The sequence below is a fragment of the Leuresthes tenuis genome, unplaced genomic scaffold (genome assembly GCF_036924035.1).
Source record: "Leuresthes tenuis unplaced genomic scaffold, fLeuTen1.0.hap1 SCAF_10, whole genome shotgun sequence".
Classification (NCBI taxonomy): domain Eukaryota; kingdom Metazoa; phylum Chordata; class Actinopteri; order Atheriniformes; family Atherinopsidae; genus Leuresthes; species Leuresthes tenuis.
In genome coordinates, this window is record NW_027325364.1 from 160001 (window position 1) to 181361 (window position 21361).

General features: G+C 48.8%; 2 protein-coding genes across 2 annotated transcripts; both read left to right on the forward strand.

The window, feature by feature from the left end:
* Positions 1–2656: 2656 nt before the first annotated feature.
* tmem79b (transmembrane protein 79b) lies at positions 2657–5990 on the forward strand. Its single transcript, XM_072393199.1, has 4 exons — positions 2657–3222; positions 3350–3544; positions 5395–5626; positions 5762–5990. The coding sequence occupies exons 1-4, from the start codon at positions 2718–2720 to the stop codon at positions 5964–5966; spliced, it is 1137 nt and encodes a 378-aa protein (XP_072249300.1). The 5' UTR covers positions 2657–2717; the 3' UTR covers positions 5967–5990.
* A 3926-nt stretch (positions 5991–9916) lies between these two features.
* On the forward strand, positions 9917–21133 carry LOC140315858 (ankyrin repeat domain-containing protein 34A). The gene is made up of 2 exons (XM_072393447.1): positions 9917–10030; positions 18067–21133. Exon 2 carries the CDS (start codon positions 18151–18153, stop codon positions 19750–19752), a length of 1602 nt encoding a protein of 533 aa, XP_072249548.1. The 5' UTR covers positions 9917–10030; positions 18067–18150; the 3' UTR covers positions 19753–21133.
* The last annotated feature ends 228 nt before the right edge of the window (positions 21134–21361 follow it).

Consider the following 21361-nt stretch of genomic DNA (forward strand, 5'->3'; position numbering starts at 1 on the left):
TTAGCTTTGCTCTGCTCTTGGTTGTGCTGGTGCTGTTGTTGGTCCTTTAGCTTTGTTCTGCTCTTGGTTGTGTCGGTGCTGTCGTTGGTCCTTTAGCTTTGCTCTGTTCTTGGTTGTGCTGGTGCTGTTGTTGGTCCTTTAGCTTTGCTCTGTTCTTGGTTGTGTCGGTGCTGTTGTTGGTCCTTTAGCTTTGCTCGGTTCTTGGTTGTGTCGGTGCTGTTGTTGGTTCTTTAGCTTTGCTCTGTTCTTGGTTGTGTCGGTGCTGTTGTTGGTCCTTTAGCTTTGCTCTGCTCTTGGTTGTGCTGGTGCTGTTGTTGGTCCTTTAGCTTTGCTCGGTTCTTGGTTGTGTCGGTGCTGTTGTTGGTTCTTTAGCTTTGCTCTGTTCTTGGTTGTGTCGGTGCTGTTGTTGGTCCTTTAGCTTTGCTCGGTTCTTGGTTGTGTCGGTGCTGTCGTTGGTCCTTTAGCTTTGCTCTGTTCTTGGTTGTGTCGGTGCTGTTGTTGGTCCTTTAGCTTTGCTCTGTCCTTGGTTGTGTCGGTGCTGTCGTTGGTCCTTTAGCTTTGCTCTGCTCTTGGTTGTGCTGGTGCTGTTGTTGGTCCTTTAGCTTTGCTCGGTTCTTGGTTGTGTCGGTGCTGTTGTTGGTCCTTTAGCTTTGCTCTGTTCTTGGTTGTGTCGGTGCTGTTGTTGGTCCTTTAGCTTTGCTCTGTTCTTGGTTGTGTCGGTGCTGTTGTTGGTCCTTTAGCTTTGCTCTGTTCTTGGTTGTGTCGGTGCTGTTGTTGGTCCTTTAGCTTTGCTCTGCTCTTGGTTGTGCTGGTGCTGTTGTTGGTCCTTTAGCTTTGCTCGGTTCTTGGTTGTGTCGGTGCTGTTGTTGGTTCTTTAGCTTTGCTCTGTTCTTGGTTGTGTCGGTGCTGTCGTTGGTCCTTTAGCTTTGCTCTGTTCTTGGTTGTGTCGGTGCTGTTGTTGGTCCTTTAGCTTTGCTCTGTCCTTGGTTGTGTCGGTGCTGTTGTTGGTCCTTTAGCTTTGCTCTGCTCTTGGTTGTGTCGGTGCTGTTGTTGGTCCTTTAGCTTTGCTCAGCTCTTGGTTGTGTCGGTGCTGCTGTTGGTCCTTTAGCTTTGCTCAGCTCTTGGTTGTGCTGGTGCTGCTGTTGGTCCTTTAGCTTTGCTCTGTTCTTGGTTGTGCTGGTGCTGTTGTTGGTCCTTTAGCTTTGCTCTGTTCTTGGTTGTGTCGGTGCTGTTGTTGGTCCTTTAGCTTTGCTCGGTTCTTGGTTGTGTCGGTGCTGTCGTTGGTCCTTTAGCTTTGCTCTGTTCTTGGTTGTGTCGGTGCTGTTGTTGGTCCTTTAGCTTTGCTCTGCTCTTGGTTGTGCTGGTGCTGTTGTTGGTCCTTTAGCTTTGCTCTGTTCTTGGTTGTGTCGGTGCTGTTGTTGGTCCTTTAGCTTTGCTCTGCTCTTGGTTGTGTCGGTGCTGTTGTTGGTCCTTTAGCTTTGCTCTGTTCTTGGTTGTGTCGGTGCTGTTGTTGGTCCTTTAGCTTTGCTCTGTTCTTGGTTGTGTCGGTGCTGTTGTTGGTCCTTTAGCTTTGCTCTGTTCTTGGTTGTGTCGGTGCTGTCGTTGGTCCTTTAGCCTTGCTCTGTCCTTGGTTGTGTCGGTGCTGTCGTTGGTCCTTTAGCTTTGCTCTGTTCTTGGTTGTGTCTGTGCTGTTGTTGGTCCTTTAGCCTTGCTCTGTCCTTGGTTGTGTCGGTGCTGTTGTTGGTCCTTTAGCTTTGCTCTGCTCTTGGTTGTGTCGGTGCTGTTGTTGGTCCTTTAGCTTTGCTCTGTCCTTGGTTGTGTCGGTGCTGTTGTTGGTCCTTTAGCTTTGCTCTGCTCTTGGTTGTGTCGGTGCTGTTGTTGGTCCTTTAGCTTTGCTCAGCTCTTGGTTGTGTCGGTGCTGTTGTTGGTCCTTTAGCTTTGCTCTGTCCTTGGTTGTGTCGGTGCTGTTGTTGGTCCTTTAGCTTTGCTCTGTCCTTGGTTGTGTCGGTGCTGTTGTTGGTCCTTTAGCTTTGCTCTGTTCTTGGTTGTGTCGGTGCTGTTGTTGGTCCTTTAGCTTTGCTCTGTTCTTGGTTGTGTCGGTGCTGTTGTTGGTCCTTTAGCTTTGCTCTGTTCTTGGTTGTGTCGGTGCTGTTGTTGGTCCTTTAGCTTTGCTCAGCTCTTGGTTGTGTCGGTGCTGTTGTTGGTCCTTTAGCTTTGCTCTGCTCTTGGTTGTGTCGGTGCTGTTGTTGGTCCTTTAGCTTTGCTCAGCTCTTGGTTGTGTCGGTGCTGTTGTTGGTCCTTTAGCTTTGCTCTGTTCTTGGTTGTGTCGGTGCTGTTGTTGGTCCTTTAGCTTTGCTCTGTTCTTGGTTGTGTCGGTGCTGTTGTTGGTCCTTTAGCTTTGCTCTGTTCTGTTATTGGTTGCACCTTTTTATAGGTAAAAAAAAAAAAAAAAACATCCAAAAGGTTAAAAAAAAAGCATCCTTGTCAAACAACTGCTTTTACTCCTCGTAATTTACACATGCCAGTAAGAACAAGTGTTACACGGTTTTGTTTTCTACCTTGTTTGTACAAATTATTCTTGTCTTTTGCACTTTATTTTACTTTTTGTTGCTGTTTAAAGAGATTTAACTCTAAGTATCCCGTCTCTCAGGGTTCCATACCTGCCTCACGCTCACCTGGCTATACCTGACAAGTTGTTATCTGACTGGAATACCAAGATGGAGGACAGTGGGGGGAAGAAATCGAGTCAGATTGAAGGAGGGGAGGAAGTAATGAAGTCCACCATGATGGAGCACAACACCCTGAAGTGGCTCGGAGAAACGCAGGCAGGTGATCGCATGAGTATTAGGTCAGATCTGTCCCTCCGTGAGGCGTCCAGTTGGACAGAAAGCAAACAAGAGCTGAAGGCAGAGGGGGAGAGGAGAGGGGGAGGGGAAGCAGAAGATAAGGGGGTGGGGCTTACAGGTGAGGGGGTGGGACTGAACCCACACCGGAAGGAGGAGGAAGAGGTAGAAACTGGAGAGAACCACCTGCCAGAGAGAGCAGCTCAGGTGTTCAGTCCAGCACAAACCATCCTCCCCTGCTCCCCCACCACACCCAGAGAGGCTGAGGCATTCTGGGAAATGGAGTCAGAGAAGAGTCCTTTCATGGGTTCTCATGGAGTGGACTACAACCAACATGGCTACGAGTACAAGTGGACCGAAAACAGGCCCTCCGGCAGATGTAAATACACCTGTTTCTCACCTTCCTACGATCTGACTCAGGTTGCGGGACTCTACAGCTGGTAGAGACTCACCTGTCTGTGCTTCACCTGTCTGTGCTTCACCTGTCTCTCATCTGTCTGTTGCAGGCGGCCAGGGCTGCCCTGCCAGGGATACGCTGAAGGTAGGTGTGTCCTTGATGACATCAGCACTCCTCTTCCCCATCCTGGTGTGGGGGGGGTTTGTCTTCCTGCCATTTGATGCCCCCTTGTGTGATGGCGCCCCCCTCAGGCTGGTTTACACTCTGCGCTGCTCCGTGTTCGCTGCTGCCCCCGTCATCCTGGGTGAGTCCCACCTGTCTGTGTCCCACCTGTCTCTGTCCCACCTGTCTGTGTCTCACCTGTCTGTGTCCCACCTGTCTCTGTCTCACCTGTCTGTGTCTCACCTGTCTGTGTCTCACCTGTCTGTGTCCCACCTGTCTCTGTCCCACCTGTCTGTGTCTCACCTGTCTGTGTCCCACCTGTCTCTGTCCCACCTGTCCCACCTGTCTCTGTCTCACCCGTCTGTGTCCCACCTGTCTGTGTCCCACCTGTCTGTGTCCCACCTGTGTGTGTCTCACCTGTCTGTGTCCCACCTGTCTCTGTCCCACCTGTCCCACCTGTCTGTGTCCCACCTGTCTCTGTCCCACCTGTCTGTGTCTCACCTGTCTGTGTCCCACCTGTCTGTGTCCCACCTGTCTCTTTCACCTGTCTCTTTCTCACCTGTCTTTGTCTCACCTGTCTGTGTCCCACCTGTCTCACCTGTCTGTGTCCCACCTGTCCCACCTGTCTGTGTCCCACCTGTCTCTTTCACCTGTCTGTGTCTCACCTGTCTGTGTCCCACCTGTCTCACCTGTCCCACCTGTCTGTGTCCCACCTGTCTCTGTCTCACCTGTCTGTGTCCCACCTGTCTCACCTGTCTGTGTCTCACCTGTCTGTGTCCCACCTGTCTCACCTGTCTCACCTGTCTGTGTCCCACCTGTCTCACCTGTCTCTGTCCCACCTGTCTGTGTCCCACCTGTGTGTGTCTCACCTGTCTGTGTCTCACCTGTCTGTGTCCCACCTGTCTCACCTGTCTGTGTCCCACCTGTCTCACCTGTCTGTGTCTCACCTGTCTGTGTCCCACCTGTCTCACCTGTCTGTGTCCCACCTGTCTCACCTGTCTGTGTCTCACCTGTCTTTGTCTCACCTGTCTGTGTCCCACCTGTCTCACCTGTCTGTGTCCCACCTGTCCCACCTGTCCCACCTGTCTGTGTCTCACCTGTCTGTGTCCCACCTGTCTCACCTGTCTCACCTGTCTGTGTCCCACCTGTCTCACCTGTCTCTGTCCCACCTGTCTGTGTCCCACCTGTGTGTGTCTCACCTGTCTGTGTCTCACCTGTCTGTGTCCCACCTGTCTCACCTGTCTGTGTCCCACCTGTCTCACCTGTCTGTGTCTCACCTGTCTGTGTCCCACCTGTCTCACCTGTCTGTGTCCCACCTGTCTCACCTGTCTGTGTCTCACCTGTCTTTGTCTCACCTGTCTGTGTCCCACCTGTCTCACCTGTCTGTGTCCCACCTGTCCCACCTGTCCCACCTGTCTGTGTCTCACCTGTCTGTGTCCCACCTGTCTCACCTGTCTCACCTGTCTGTGTCCCACCTGTCTCACCTGTCTCTGTCCCACCTGTCTGTGTCCCACCTGTGTGTGTCTCACCTGTCTGTGTCTCACCTGTCTGTGTCCCACCTGTCTCACCTGTCTGTGTCCCACCTGTCCCACCTGTCTGTGTCTCACCTGTCTGTGTCCCACCTGTCTCACCTGTCTGTGTCTCACCTGTCTGTGTCCCACCTGTCTCACCTGTCTGTGTCTCACCTGTCTGTCTCCCACCTGTCTCACCTGTCTGTGTCCCACCTGTCTCACCTGTCCCACCTGTCTCTTTCACCTGCCTCTGTCCCACCTGTCTGTGTCCCACCTGTCTGTGTCTCACCTGTCTCTTTCACCTGTCTCTGTCCCACCTGTCTGTGTCTCATCTGTCTGTGTCCCACCTGTCTCTTTCACCTGTCTGTGTCCCACCTGTCTGTGTCCCACCTAGCTGTGTCTCACCTGGCTGTCTCACCTGTCTGTGTCCCACCTGTCTCACCTGTCTGTGTCTCACCTGTCTCACCTGTCTGTGTCTCAGGTTGGCTTGTGCTCGGTGTCAGCCGGCTGAGGTCAGGTGCGACTCGGCCTCTGTTTGATGATGACATGAAGGAGGTGGAGCTTCAGGAGGTTGCTGTCCACCGGCGCTTCATCTCTGATTCCACCTCCCTGTTCCTGATCTACTTCCTGCAGCTGGTTGTCATGGCGATGTACCTCAGCCAGGATCAGCTGAAGCTCATCCCACTGCTGACCATCCTCTTCGCCTTCGGACGGTGAGATTATCCAGGACAGCAGATACATGATGATCAGATCTATTGATCATGGAAGTGATTGATGATCAGAATGATTGATTATGTAAGCGAATGATGGTCGAGACGAACCCTTTGGCGTGTTTCCTTCCTCTTCAGACTGGCCTACTGGGTGGCGGCAGCCTTTGGCAGCAGCGTTCGTGGTTTTGGTTTCGGCGTCTCCTTCCTGCCCAGCGTTGCCATGACGGTGGCCAACTTTTACTTCATCTTCACTGTGGAGGCGGCGGGCTCCATCTTCAGCCTCTCGCCTCCTCCTGAGGAGGTGCCGACTCCACCCGCCGGCCGACAGAGATTCTGGGGATGAGACCTGATAAATAATCATTAACCAGAGTGAATTTTCTTTGTTTTTATCGTTTTATTGATCAAACCTGAAATCAAAGTTTGATCCAGGTGTAAAGTCTCAGTCTGTCGTAGCCCCCCCTCCTTTATGTTTTTAATGAATTTTAAACTGTTTTTAAAGCCGTTTTCTGTACTTTTTAAACTACTTTCTGCTCTTTTTCTTTATTTGTTGTTGATTTTTGTTAAATATTTAAATTTATATATCAAAAAATTAATTTTGATAAAAACATTTGTAATAAAAGCATAAAATGCATCTGAAATCTTATTCATGTTCTTCTCTCATAACTGACCCAAGAAGATGACATCATTTCCTGTCAGTTGAGCACATGGAAAATGGTGTGATTACGCTTGTTAAACATTTAAATACAAATGTGTGGCTGGAGCTGCAGGTTTGGGGGCTGGAAGTCCTCGTTGCAACAGGTCTGGGTTCTGGTTCTGACCCGTGGCAGGAGCAGTCGATGATATTAACGTGCTGAAACAGCTGCTTTAAAAGAAAAAACTCAGAAAAGGTCACTGAATACATAAATGTTGTGAGGACGCTCCTGTGGTTACTAAGGTTACAACAGCTGGACCCAAGGCAGCTCGGTTCAGTGTCGAGGTGCGAACTTTGGCGCTCGTCTGTGTTCAGGATCTCACCTGTGAGCCTGATTGGTGCTGACGTTTCGCAGTAAGACTGATTGCGTCGCTGCCTGTAACCTTGTTTGTGTTCTTTGTTTGTAGCCAAGCTGGTGAAAGTTCCCAATGATCTCCTCTTAGCCTCTTCTTTTCTCTTTATACATGCTTCCATTAGGTAACATTATCAGACAGCATGGCATAAAGTCCATTGTTATGCTGATGATACTCAGCTGAACTTATCTATGAAACCAGATGAAACCAACAGGTTGGTCAGAATAAAAGCCTGTCTTAAAGACATAAAGACCTGGATGACTCAGAACTTTCTGCTTCTAAATTCAGACCAGCTGAAGTCATTGCTTCAGATAAGATGAGACACCAGGCTGAACAGCAGCAGTCAGAGCCTCAGAGCTTCATGTCTGAAGCAACCAGAGCAGAAGCCTCATCTTCATCCTCACACACAAACATTTCACTGTGTGTTGCCTGGTTGTTCCACAGTTTCTGTACATTTTTATTGTAGCTTAAAATGTTTTCACGATATCAGCAAAAAGCTTCCATCTTGTGTGTTTTAATGAGGTAGAAAGCTGTGTGTCACCGTGGGAACGCTTCTGCAGGAATTCAGCACATCAGTTACCATGGAAACTGTGTTTCCATAATAGCAACAGAGTGTGTGTGTGTTCTGCAGTACTTTATTTTTGACATAAGATGTTGAACCACTGATGACAATGATAACAATAAAAATATATAATAATAATATGAAGAATAACAGGAATTATGATGATAATAATATCAATATTAATAATAGTAATACTGATAATGATCAAATTAATGGGTAATGTCACTAGACTCATCAACCCTTCCAGTATTTATAGCCTTCCGGTCACCTCGGGCAGTTTGTAGTTTATTATTCAATAAAACGCAGACTCAGACTCAGACTCAGACTCAGACTCAGTCTCAGACTCAGACTCAGACTCAGTCTCAGTCTCAGTCTCAGTCTCAGGCTCAGTCTCAGTCCCAGACTCAGACTCAGACTCAGACTCAGACTCAGACTCAGTCTCAGTCTCAGTCTCAGACTCAGTCTCAGACTCAGACTCAGACTCAGTCTCAGTCTCAGACTCAGTCCCAGACTCAGACTCAGTCTCAGACTCAGACTCAGGCTCAGACTCAGTCTCAGTCTCAGTCTCAGACTCAGTCTCAGACTCAGACTCAGACTCAGTCTCAGTCTCAGACTCAGTCCCAGACTCAGACTCAGTCTCAGACTCAGACTCAGTCTCAGACTCAGACTCAGTCTCAGACTCAGTCCCAGACTCAGACTCAGTCTCAGACTCAGACTCAGGCTCAGACTCAGACTCAGACTCAGACTCAGTCTCAGACTCAGTCTCAGTCTCAGTCTCAGTCTCAGACTCAGACTCAGACTCAGACTCAGACTCAGTCTCAGTCTCAGTCTCAGACTCAGACTCAGACTCAGTCTCAGTCTCAGACTCAGACTCAGACTCAGACTCACTCTCAGACTCAGACTCAGACTCAGACTCAGACTCAGACTCAGACTCAGTCTCAGTCTCAGTCTCAGTCTCAGTCTCAGACTCAGACTCAGACTCAGGCTCAGACTCAGTCTCAGTCTCAGTCTCAGACTCAGACTCAGACTCAGACTCAGTCTCAGACTCAGACTCACTGGTGGTTCCATGGCGGCCGAACGGTCATTTGCAGAACATTACCACCGTGCTTGAAGAAGAACTCTAACCCTAACCTCCAGACATCATGAACCTAACTGCATATGAAGGGTCAAAATGGTGCGTATTAAAGTGGAAGTGATGCAGTTAAACATGATTATTTTCTAACTCTAACCAAGGGATTTATTTCCCAAACAGAACCAGGAAGTGTCAGTGTTCTGTGCTGACTTTATCCAGGAAGTAAGATGGAATATATTTAAATGGATTAGTAAAAACAGATGTTAGCCCTCATGTTGGCATAAGAATGTGTGAATTCTTTATATGAGTGAATGGGTGAAAGTGCTTCACCATTGATGTGTGGATGAATGGATGATGGATGAACAGATGGGTGTAGGGATGGACAGACTGATGGATGGAAGAATGGATGGATGAATAAATGGATGGATAGATGATAAATGGATGGATGATAAATGGATGGAAGGATGATAAATGGATGGATGATAAATGGATGGATGGATGATAAATGGATGGATGGATGATAAATGGATGGATGATAAATGGATGGAAGGATGATAAATGGATGGATGATAAATGGATGGATGGATGATAAATGGATGGATGATAAATGGATGGAAGGATGATAAATGGATGGATGATAAATGGATGGATGGATGGATGAATAAATGGATGGATGGATGGATGAATAAATGGATGGATGGAGGATAAATGGATGGATGGATGGATGAATAAATGGATGGATGGATGGATGAATAAATGGATGGATGGATGGATGAATAAATGGATGGATGGATGGATGAATAAATGGATGGATGGATGATAAATGGATGGACGATAAATGGATGGATGATAAATGGATGGATGGATGATAAATGGATGGATGATAAATGGATGGATGATAAATGGATGGATGGATGATAAATGGATGGATGATAAATGGATGGAGGATAAATGGATGGATGATAAATGGATGGATGGATGATAAATGGATGGATGATAAATGGATGGATGGATGATAAATGGATGGATGATAAATGGATGGATGGATTATAAATGGATGGAAGGATGATAAATGGATGGATGGATGATAAATGGATGGATGATAAATGGATGGATGGATGATAAATGGATGGATGTTCCCAGTGAAACAACATAATATGAATTTTTGATCATTAATTGAACATCTTTCAGCCGCTGATTGTCAGCGAATCTCTTCAATAAATCCTCCAACCTTCCATGAACCTCCAGATGAGTTTCTTCCTGGGTGCAGCAGTTTAGATTAGACCGAGTTTCACCCTCAGGATTAATGTGTCCTCTGACTGATTCCATGAGACTTCAAACATTTTATTTCATTGCATTCTTCATCTCCTTCATCATCTCTCTCTGCTGTTTTTATTTCCTTCTCACTGTGATGCTGCTCATCTCACCTGAATCTCTTTAAACCGACATTAAAACAGAAGAAAGCTGATCAGTCAAAGTTAAAAACAGCAGGTTCTGTCACTTTATTAATCGGATGTGCATGAAAATGGTTGAGTGTGTGGGGGGGGGGAGCAGTGGGCCGTGAATCAGCTGGGAGCGCCTCTGACTGAGGAGAAAGCGGAGGAGGAGGAGGAGGAGCAGGAGGAGGAGTGTGGTGCCGCGGCTCCGTCAGTCGGCGGTAAACAGTCCGTAAACAGTCGGTTACCGTCGGTCAGCTGAGGATGAGGAGGATGCTGCTGCTTCAGCTGCGGTAAGAAAAAACGCTTCACCCATCTTCCTCTCCTCTGTCACCGCAGCGACTCACTGCTCCTTCATCTCTCCATCCTCATCGTCAGATGATAACGGGTACGCGCACGCGCCTGTGTGTGTGATTCGTACACTTTCAAGTCGCCAGATGTTTGATGATGGTGATGCAGAAACGCACGGTTCGTGGATTCTCAGTGCGTGCGTGCTAGCGCGTTCAGATTATGCGGACACACGCACGCGAACCTTAACTTCGCGGTCAGTGTGTAAATATAGAAATAAGTGCGTCATAGCAGCGCAGTGACGTAGAGACGGCGAGTCTCCCCGCGCCGCATTCCTCCACAGACGCTTCTATCACCTGGACGGCAGGTGACTGCAGAGGCACGTGACGCCACCGTGATGACTGGTGTTCTAACAGAGGTGGTTCTGTTAAGATGGTCCGTGTGTCTGCTAACAGACCAGAACCAGAACCAGAACCTGCTGTCCGGGTGTTCTGTAAATGTCAGAGTTCTGGAGCAGATTCCTCCAGCTGGTCCTCAGAGCTGAATAAGGTCCGCTGGGCCAGTTCTTGGAAGATGTTTCAGCTCTCATCTGAAAGGCTTTTTCAGTTCTGAACATGCTGATGGGGATTATCAGCAGCAGAGGAACCGCCATGTGAGAGGAGTCGTTCTCACCTGAGAGTTCCTGCCGTGGCTAAAAGAAAACGCAACACTTCAAACCTCTGGATATCCAAACCGGGCCTGGACCAAGCAACACAGAAGAAGAAGAAGATGTGCTGACACCCTGTAGCTCCACCAGTGGCAGGAAGGTCTGAAAAACCTCGAAGGATCTGTTCCCATCACCTCAAACCCAAGATTACCCTCAAGCAGAGACTGAGTGGCGCTGTGCATGATGGGCTTTCCACAGGAGAACCAGAACCCAGAGTCCAGACTCAGCTGAACACATTGAACGCCACATTCTGGTTCCAGAGTCAGAGAAGCATCTACTGGAGGAAGCATCTCAGGCATCACCTTCCAGCCGACCCTCCTCCAGGAGGAGAACAAAACACGCCCTTTCAGACAGGTCAGCACCCCCCCACTGGTCAGCTGATTCTCCCCACCATCCAGTACTGAAGAAGCCTTCCAGCTGAGAGCTGGACCAGGTGTGGATATTTTAATCACATGACCGATCAGCTGTTTCTGTCCTTAAAGAACAATCCTGAGCTTCTCTCTGACATAAAGGAATAATCAGAACTCTGCAGACCTGTCTGAATGTTTCTGTTTGTCTTCTTCCTCTGAGTTTAGTTTGCTGTCAGCGAGCTTCCTGCAGCGCCCCCTGCTGGCCACTGATGATTCATTCTTAACTAGCTGTTTGTATGATGGCACAAACCTTCGCTCCAGATTAGCTTTGAGTATGAACATGTGTCAGAGTTAGAAATAAGGAATTCTGATTTCACTTGTGAGATCGATCTGCAGCAGAGACTCAGACCGTGTTTTACGCTTCCTTTGGCTGAGATATACTGAAGTATATCACTGTGTTTTTCAAGCTTCCCTCAATGCCCTTTAAAGCAACTCCAGAAAAGTTTGTGAACCTTAAAACTATGAGCCCTAAGAGCCTTTTTTAAGTACTGACCTTTGTTCTGCACATTTCTGGGATTGAATTTGCCCGAAGGCGCCTGGAGGCAGAGATGCTGCCACCACAGCGGTTTGCTTTGGATGTGGAAAAGTACAGACCGAGGATGCCAGAGTCAGAACCTGTTTAACTGACCTGTATCTCCTTCCTGAGTGCAGCAGTCCAAAGTGAAGATGACCAGGGTGTGACGACATTTGCTGAAAGGTAGCAAATGTTGGGAGAGAACAGCCTATGGTTTCCCAGCTGACTCTATGACCCTGTGCAGCTATCAGCTGTTGAGCAGCCCGCGAACCGTGCTGGTCTGAGGTCAGTCTGGGCTCCGATCTCTGGTCTGAGGTCAGTCTGGGCTCCGGTCTCTGGTCTGAGGTCAGTCTGGGCTCCGATCTCTGGTCTGAGGTCAGTCTGGGCTCCGGTCTCTGGTCTGAGGTCAGTCTGGGCTCCGGTCTCTGGTCTGAGGTCAGTCTGGGCTCCGATCTCTGGTCTGAGGTCAGTCTGGGCTCCGGTCTCTGGTCTGAGGTCAGTCTGGGCTCCGATCTCTGGTCTGAGGTCAGTCTGGGCTCCGGTCTCTGGTCTGAGGTCAGTCTGGGCTCCGATCTCTGGTCTGAGGTCAGTCTGGGCTCCGATCTCTGGTCTGAGGTCAGTCTGGGCTCCGGTCTCTGGTCTGAGGTCAGTCTGGGCTCCGGTCTCTGGTCTGAGGTCAGTCTGGGCTCCGGTCTCTGGGCTGAGGTCAGTCTGGGCTCCGGTCTCTGGTCTGAGGTCAGTCTGGGCTCCGGTCTCTGGTCTGAGGTCAGTCTGGGCTCCGGTCTCTGGTCTGAGGTCAGTCTGGGCTCCGATCTCTGGTCTGAGGTCAGTCTGGGCTCCGATCTCTGGTCTGAGGTCAGTCTGGGCTCCGATCTCTGGTCTGAGGTCAGTCTGGGCTCCGATCTCTGGTCAGTCTGGGCTCCGATCTCTGGTCTGAGGTCAGTCTGGGCTCCGATCTCTGGTCTGAGGTCAGTCTGGGCTCCGATCTCTGGTCTGAGGTCAGTCTGGGCTCCGATCTCTGGTCTGAGGTCAGTCTGGGCTCCGATCTCTGGTCTGAGGTCAGTCTGGGCTCCGGTCTCTGGTCAGTCTGGGCTCCGATCTCTGGTCTGAGGTCAGTCTGGGCTCCGATCTCTGGTCTGAGGTCAGTCTGGGCTCCGATCTCTGGTCTGAGGTCAGTCTGGGCTCCGGTCTCTGGTCAGTCTGGGCTCCGGTCTCTGGTCAGTCTGGGCTCCGATCTCTGGTCTGAGGTCAGTCTGGGCTCAGATCTCTGGTCTGAGGTCAGTCTGGGCTCCGATCTCTGGTCAGTCTGGGCTCCGGTCTCTGGTCTGAGGTCAGTCTGGGCTCCGGTCTCTGGTCTGAGGTCAGTCTGGGCTCCGGTCTCTGGTCTGAGGTCAGTCTGGGCTCCAATCTCTGGTCTGAGGTCAGTCTGGGCTCCGGTCTCTGGTCTGAGGTCGGTCTGGGCTCCGATCTCTGGTCTGAGGTCAGTCTGGGCTCCGGTCTCTGGTCTGAGGTCAGTCTGGGCTCCGATCTCTGGTCTGAGGTCAGTCTGGGCTCCGATCACTGGTCTGAGGTCAGTCTGGGCTCCGATCTCTGGTCTGAGGTCAGTCTGGGCTCCGATCTCTGGTCTGAGGTCAGTCTGGGCTCCGGTCTCTGGTCTGAGGTCAGTCTGGGCTCCGGTCTCTGGTCTGAGGTCAGTCTGGGCTCCGGTCTCTGGTCTGAGGTCAGTCTGGGCTCCAATCTCTGGTCTGAGGTCAGTCTGGGCTCCGATCTCTGGTCTGAGGTCAGTCTGGGCTCCGGTCTCTGGTCTGAGGTCAGTCTGGGCTCCGGTCTCTGGTCTGAGGTCAGTCTGGGCTCCGATCTCTGGTCTGAGGTCAGTCTGGGCTCTGGTCTGAGGTCAGTCTGGGGTCTGAGGTCAGTCTGGGCTCTGGTCTGAGGTCAGTCTGGGGTCCGATCTCTGGTCTGAGGTCAGTCTGGGCTCCGGTCTCTGGTCTGAGGTCAGTCTGGGCTCCGATCTCTGGTCTGAGGTCAGTCTGGGCTCCGGTCTCTGGTCTGAGGTCAGTCTGGGCTCCGGTCTCTGGTCTGAGGTCAGTCTGGGCTCCGGTCTCTGGTCTGAGGTGCTTGTTGAGTTCGTTCTGTGAGTGAAAAAGATGATGATGACACAAACAGATCCAATTCAGCTGGTTTACTGACAGGGTGGTTCACTTAAAAATGTTCATGGATGAGCTGAAGATGAACGCTTTATGATCCTGTGAGATTACATTCAGACAGATCGGTGTAAACATCCTCATCTGGATTCTTCAGTCTGGGCACAGGTGTCCTCTCTTCTGATTGGTCTTCCTTACCTCAGTACCTAAAACAGTCAATAATAATAACAATAATAATAACGCGATAATAACAAGTTAAAGAACATTTCTCTAACCGTCACTAAGACAAAATTAACTTTGGCACATTATGTGAATAGAATAGAAAAATACTTTATTCATCCCCAGTGGGGGAATTCAAATTAGTGAAGTAGCTCAAAAAAATTAAGATATTTACAAGGATTGTATATTAGAACAATAATAAAAACAATAAATAAATAAACACATTTGAGAAAAATATGTCAGCAGTCCCAGTAAGCTGTCATTACACTGGACACGTGTGTGGAAAGCCCCCGATAAGCCCCCTATAGCCCCGGATACCAACATCACAGCAGCTCTGAGCTAACAGCAGCTATGAGCTAACAGCAGCTATGAGCTAACAGCAGCTCTGAGCTAACAGAGCTATGAGCTAACAGCAGCTATGAGCTAACAGAGCTATGAGCTAACAGCAGCTATGAGCTAACAGAGCTATGAGCTAACAGCAGCTATGAGCTAACAGAGCTCTGAGCTAACAGCAGCTATGAGCTAACAGCAGCTATGAGCTAACAGCAGCTCTGAGCTAACAGAGCTATGAGCTAACAGCAGCTATGAGCTAACAGAGCTATGAGCTAACAGCAGCTATGAGCTAACAGAGCTATGAGCTAACAGCAGCTATGAGCTAACAGCAGCTATGAGCTAACAGAGCTATGAGCTACCAGCAGCTCTGAGCTAACAGAGCTATGAGCTAACAGAGCTATGAGCTAACAGCAGCTATGAGCTAACAGAGCTATGAGCTAACAGCAGCTATGAGCTAACAGCAGCTATGAGCTAACAGCAGCTATGAGCTAACAGCAGCTCTGAGCTAACAGCAACTATGAGCTAACAGCAACTATGAGCTAACAGAGCTATGAGCTAACAGAGCTCTGAGCTAACAGAGCTATGAGCTAACAGCAGCTATGAGCTAACAGAGCTATGAGCTAACAGAGCTATGAGCTAACAGCAGCTATGAGCTAACAGCAGCTCTGAGCTAACAGAGCTATGAGCTAACAGCAGCTCTGAGCTAACAGAGCTATGAGCTAACAGAGCTATGAGCTAACAGCAGCTATGAGCTAACAGCAGCTCTGAGCTAACAGAGCTATGAGCTAACAGAGCTATGAGCTAACAGCAGCTATGAGCTAACAGCAGCTATGAGCTAACAGCAGCTATGAGCTAACAGCAGCTCTGAACTAACAGAGCTATGAGCTAACAGAGCTATGAGCTAACAGCAGCTCTGAGCTAACAGCAGCTCTGAGCTAACAGTGCCACAGTATACATTCATTTATTCATTCATTCTTCTTAAAGTATTGGTGAAATAAAGACAGATAAGGCCTTCTTTAGAGGCTCTATTGCCCTGCTCTCTCCCGTTATATGGATATACACGGATCTCGAGTAAAGGAGATAAACGTATTTTATGCCAGAAATAAGGTCCAGGTTTAAAAAAAAAAAAGTTTTTCTTTACAATGTCCAGTTGTCTATCAGAAACATTACTTTTAACTTTTTTTATTCACAAGTTTGGTAAACACAACAACAGCTGCATCTTCTTCTTCTTTCAGCCTCTTCCTCTATCAGGGGTCGCCACAGCGAGTCGATCTCACATCATTGATTCGGCCCGTGTTTTATGCCGGATGCCCTTTATGACGCAACCATTTATAAGGGCTGGCGAGTGCTCCCCAGTGGGAGGTCAGTCTGGTACAATCTGCACAAAAATGCTAAAAATGAACAACAACCCGAACAGCGCCTCCTGTGGCCATAGGTGATAACTGCATTGATCTGGAACATTCATTTCCAGGTCAACAAAATCAGAATTTCAGCACAAAGCAGTGATTTCCAGCGTGAAAAGTCAGACAGGAGATTGGTGGGTCAGCATGTTATCAATATGTTGGTTTATCATTAAAGTGAGAAAAACGCTGCTGGTGTGTAGATTAGCTCTGCTGACAACATGCTGAGTCAGAGACACTCATATGAACAACCAAAGATATCTTCAAGAAAGTCATTCAGAACAGACTCAGATATCCTGCAACACTAACATAAGTGTCAAACTGTTAAATAAATCATTCATAATTACAAACAAAGGCAAATGGCGGACAGAAACAGCTGAACTCAGTGAGGAGCAGATGGATGGTGGACGGCAGTCCGTAGTTACCGATGTTCGACAAAACTGCCTCAGTCCTACCATCATGTGTGTATTATATACAGTTATATAGAAGCATTGAATATAATAAAAGATAAAACATACGTGTATATATAAAAAGAGAACTTATAATAACACAACACACCTGGTCATGGCTCTTTACTGAAGTTTTACTGAGTGACATTAAGATTATATTAGATAGAAGATTTTATGATTCAAGTACTTCAGCAACAGCTGTTAATAGTTCAGTGCCAATAACCAATTTCAGTTCAATTCAATTCAGCTTTATTTACAAAGTACCAAATAACAGCAACTCTTTCAGAGATAAAGTCCAATTCAAGACAATTAGCATCCAAGTCATTAAATTCCAAATGAGTCCAGTTCATAAAAAAGGAGCCTAGCTGAGGAAACCAACACATCGCACTGAAACTTCTCTCTGATGTGCACGAGGCGACTGTGGAACTAATTCATCTTGTGTTTGTGCTTAATGTTGTGGGGGAACCTGAAGTTTTAGTAAATTTAATGGAATTTTTCGTGACTGAAGCTTTAAAAAGAATAAAACATTTTCTGCATGTTAAAAATGACTCAGAGTTTCATCTTCAGTCCTGAACTCGTGCAACATCCTAGGACCCAAAAATTGAACCAATCAGGAACCCTAACCCTAACCCAATCAGGAACCCTAACCCAATCAGGAACCCTAACCCTAACCCAATCAGGAACCCTAACCCAATCAGGAATCCTAACCCATAACCCAATCAGGAACCCTAACCCCAACCCAATCAGGAACCCTAACCCATAACCCAATCAGGAACCCTAACCCTAACCCAATCAGGAACCCTGACCCATAGCCCAATCAGGAACCCTAACCCTAACCCAATCAGGAACCGTAACCCAATCAGGAACCCTAACCCATAACCCAATCAGGAACCCTAACCCCAACCCAATCAGGAACCCTAACCCCAACCCAATCAGGAACCCTAACCCATAACCCAATCAGGAACCCTAACCCTAACCCAATCAGGAACCCTAACCCATAACCCAATCAGGAACCCTAACCCTAACCCAATCAGGAACCCTGACCCATAGCCCAATCAGGAACCCTAACCCTAACCCAATCAGGAACCGTAACCCAATCAGGAACCCTAACCCCAACCCAATCAGGAACCCTAACCCCAACCCAATCAGGAACCCTAACCCCAACCCAATCAGGAACCCTAACCCATAACCCAATCAGGAACCCTAACCCTAACCCAATCAGGAACCCTGACCCATAGCCCAATCAGGAACCCTAACCCTAACCCAATCAGGAACCGTAACCCAATCAGGAACCCTAACCCATAACCCAATCAGGAACCCTAACCCTGACCCAATCGGGAACCCTAACCCATAACCCCTGACCCAATCAGGAACCGTAACCCATAACCCAATCAGGAACCCTAACCCTGACCCAATCGGGAACCCTAACCCATAACCCCTGACCCAATCAGGAACCCTAACCCATAACCCAATCAGGAACCCTAACCCTGACCCAATCGGGAACCCTAACCCATAACCCAATCAGGAACCCTAACCCATAACCCAATCAGGAACCCTAACCCATAACCCAATCAGGAACCCTAACCCCAACCCAATCAGGAACCCATAACCCAATCAGGAACCCTAACCCTGACCCAATCAGGAACCCTAACCCTGACCCAATCGGGAACCCTAACCCAATCAGGAACGTAAAGAACACAAAACAACAGTAAGAGAACTTTGGAGCTTTTAGGGCTCTGCTTCTGTATAACCTTGTGTGAAGAAACCTCACGGTCCTTGTTCTCAACCCACCACATACCAACATTACAACGTTTCATCCACAGTTCCCTTGCTCAGGTGGACTCATCTCCATGTGTTTTTTTGCAGGTCATGTGATTTATCGTGAAGGATGGTCAGTTATTGTTGAGAGAGCTTCCAGTGGGCAGGAGGTCCGAGGAGAGGCAAAGGATCATGGGAGATGGAGGACCCCTGCAGACCGAGGGGAACGCTCTTCTCAAAGCTGTCTTCCAGGGAAAGCTGAGGCTCACTCGCCTGCTGCTGGAGGGCGGAGCCTACATCAACGAGGGCAACGAGCGCGGAGAGACACCTATCTCCGCCGCCTGTCTAGCAAGCTACGATGACCCTCAGACCCGACAGAAGATGGTTCGCTACCTGCTGGAGAAAGGCGCCGACCCCAACATCCCCGACAAGAGCGGGCGCACGGCACTGATGCATGCCTGCGCCGAGCAGGCGGGGAAGGAGGTGGTGTTGCTGCTGCTGGAAAACGGAGCTGATCCCAGCCTCAAAGACTACTCTGGATCTTCTGCCCTTGTCCATGCCATCAACAGGGGAGACCGCGATACCTTGCAGGTGCTGCTGGACGCGTGTAAGGCCAAAGGTAAAGAGGTGATCATCATCACCACCGACACTTCTCCATCAGGTACCAAGAAGACTAAACAGTACCTCAACGCGCCGCCCTCCCCAGGCATCGTGGACAAACTGTTTCCGGCCTGCATGTCGCCCTCCGAGGTGGAGATCGGCACCTCATCACCTGCAGGAGACAAGGGCAAAGATGAGGAGGGGATCTTCAGTTTTGCACTCACCTCAGCGTTACCTTTACCTTCAGCTCGACCTCCCGGGGAGAAGAGGCCGCCGCCACGCAAGCTGCTGAAGAGGCTGAACTCGGAGCCCTGGGGCCTGGTCGCACCCTCGGTGCTGAGCGGGGTTCCTCAGGACCGGGTTGACCAGGGCCTGGAGGAGGAGAGCACCGGCGACTTTAGCAAGACAATCGCTGAGATGAACGGTCTGTCCATTACAGAACCAGGCAGACCTCTGTTTGCTCGGCGACACAGCATCGAGACCCATGACCCCTGTTCCCCCAAACCCATTGACCGGTCCTGCTCAGAGGACTGTGCAGCCTTGACTGCTCCATCCTGGGCTGACAAGGTCCAGCAGCACCAGATTCTGTACCGAAGAAACACAGCTCCAGAGCCACAGGAGAATGCCACAGGGCCTGGAGTAGTTGTGGCCCGGGTTCTGGCTCACCCCAAACTGACCCGGATGGAGCATTATGAGTCAGACTCCCACCTCTGCCCTGAGTCTATCCCGGGATCCCCTGACTCTGGACGGGTGTCAGTGGAGCGGAGGCGGTACAACGCCTCCCCCCTGTCCCTGATGACCAGTTCTTCCCGGGAATCTCTGGAGAACATCCCTAACTCGGTGTCTCCCATCACCGTGCGCCGGCGTCCTCCAGGGCTCCTGGAACGCCGTGGCTCTGGGACCCTTCTGTTAGACCACATCTCCCACACCAGGCCTGGCTTCCTTCCCCCACTCAATATCAACCCTCAAAGACCCATCCCCGATATCCGAGCCAACGGTAAGCCCACCTCCCCTGTCCACTCAGGGCACAAGATCCTGGTCCCAGTGGCCCCCGCCTCACCCAAGCGGGGCCCCGACTTCAAGATGAAGAAGAAGCTAATGAGGAGACACTCGATGCAGACTGAGCAAATGAAGCAGCTCTCCACCTTCCAGGAGATCCTGGCTGAGAAGGTTGCTGAGTCCAACGGTGATTGATGACTGGAGGAAGCAAAGCATGATGGGTAGCTACAGAGAGTTGTTAGGGAGGTGATTTACTGTGAAGACTCTCTGTCAGATCATCACTGACAAAGTCACTTAAAACCATGCTCTGATCCCTCAGGAGGGCTGCACCAATAAGGAAGTTAGTTTCCTTCATCACAGAGCTCTGTAACATGCAGTTAAAATAATAATAAACTTTATTCTAAACGTTCCAAATCAGCTGTTCAGTCCAGTTTCACATCAGTCGCTCCAATGAAAGGCCACAATAAGTGGAGAGAGATGGGAAGGAATGAGGAAGTCTCTCATCAGCCAAGACTAGTTTTGCTTGTTGTAATTTGGCGCCATATAAATAAAATTTAATTTAATTGAATTCTGAAGGTTTCCATCATCCTTCAGTTCTCAGGTTTTACTGATCAGAACAAAATAAAACCATCTGTTCCTCAGCAGGTGGGAAAACTCAGTAAATACAGCCTCAGATGAACACATATTACACTCTAAGTGAACCCCTGATATTCTGTATTTCCTGATCATAAAACCTGAGAAATGAAAGTTTTGTTCACATGATTTTATGACAACACAAGTTTTCTCTGGATTCACATATTAATTAGCAGCATTTGGATCTTGAGCAGCAACATGGAGGCTTAAGTTGCTCCTGCCAGATTTTATCTTTATTTTTATTTCTTATTGACCTCCAACACGTTATCAGCAGCTGTTTCAGTGGAAGTTTGTGCTTTTATCTCGTTGGTGCAGCTCTCCTCACGTCTCTGAAGGTTTCCTTTCTGATGAACTACAAAATGCTGCCGCCTCTGAACTCAAACCCAATCAAACTCTGGTGAGACTGTACAGAGAAATAATCCCCCTTGTTCGATGTTTACAGATGCACAATTTGCACTGAGGTGGTTTCCATAGTTTCTGTGCTGCACAGTTTTCTGACCCATCTTTTCACTGAGGATGTATTTATTTCAGGTTATTGATAAGCTCCTATTCTGACTGAACAAGTGTGAAACTACCTATTGCACTGGATGTACTCTAATTATCTACTAGTCAATATAATAGTTGGTATGTCTGTGAACCCCTACTCCGACAGTTCAGTGCTGGTCATGTTTCTATATTTTCACAACGTTCACAACCCTGAGATGATATTTCATTCATGTGAAGATAAAGTTGAATCAAATGTTGGTTTATTGTTTCTAAAAATCCAAAGACGCTGTGTGGAGCCCACACCAGCTGAGACTTCCTGCTGCAGTACAATTAAAGGGACAGTCCGACCAGCTGCAGACCCACAGAGAAGCTGGTTTCCTGCTCACATTTCTGACATTTCAGGAGTTTCTGATGATGTCGCAGCAAACAGTAACATTGTTGTTAATAAACGGGTGATAAAGCTGATTCTAATTCTCCTGCAGCTGTCCTGTTTCCTGTCTTACACTGATTGACAGGCGACAAATGAAAGGAAAACCAAGTGTCACCAGGTACTTGGTCACCAGGTACTTGGTCACCAGGTACTTGGTCATCAGGTACTTGGTCACCAGGTATTTGGTCACCAGGTACTTGGTCACCAGGTATTTGGTCACCAGGTATTTGGTCTCCAGGTATTTGGTCACCAGGT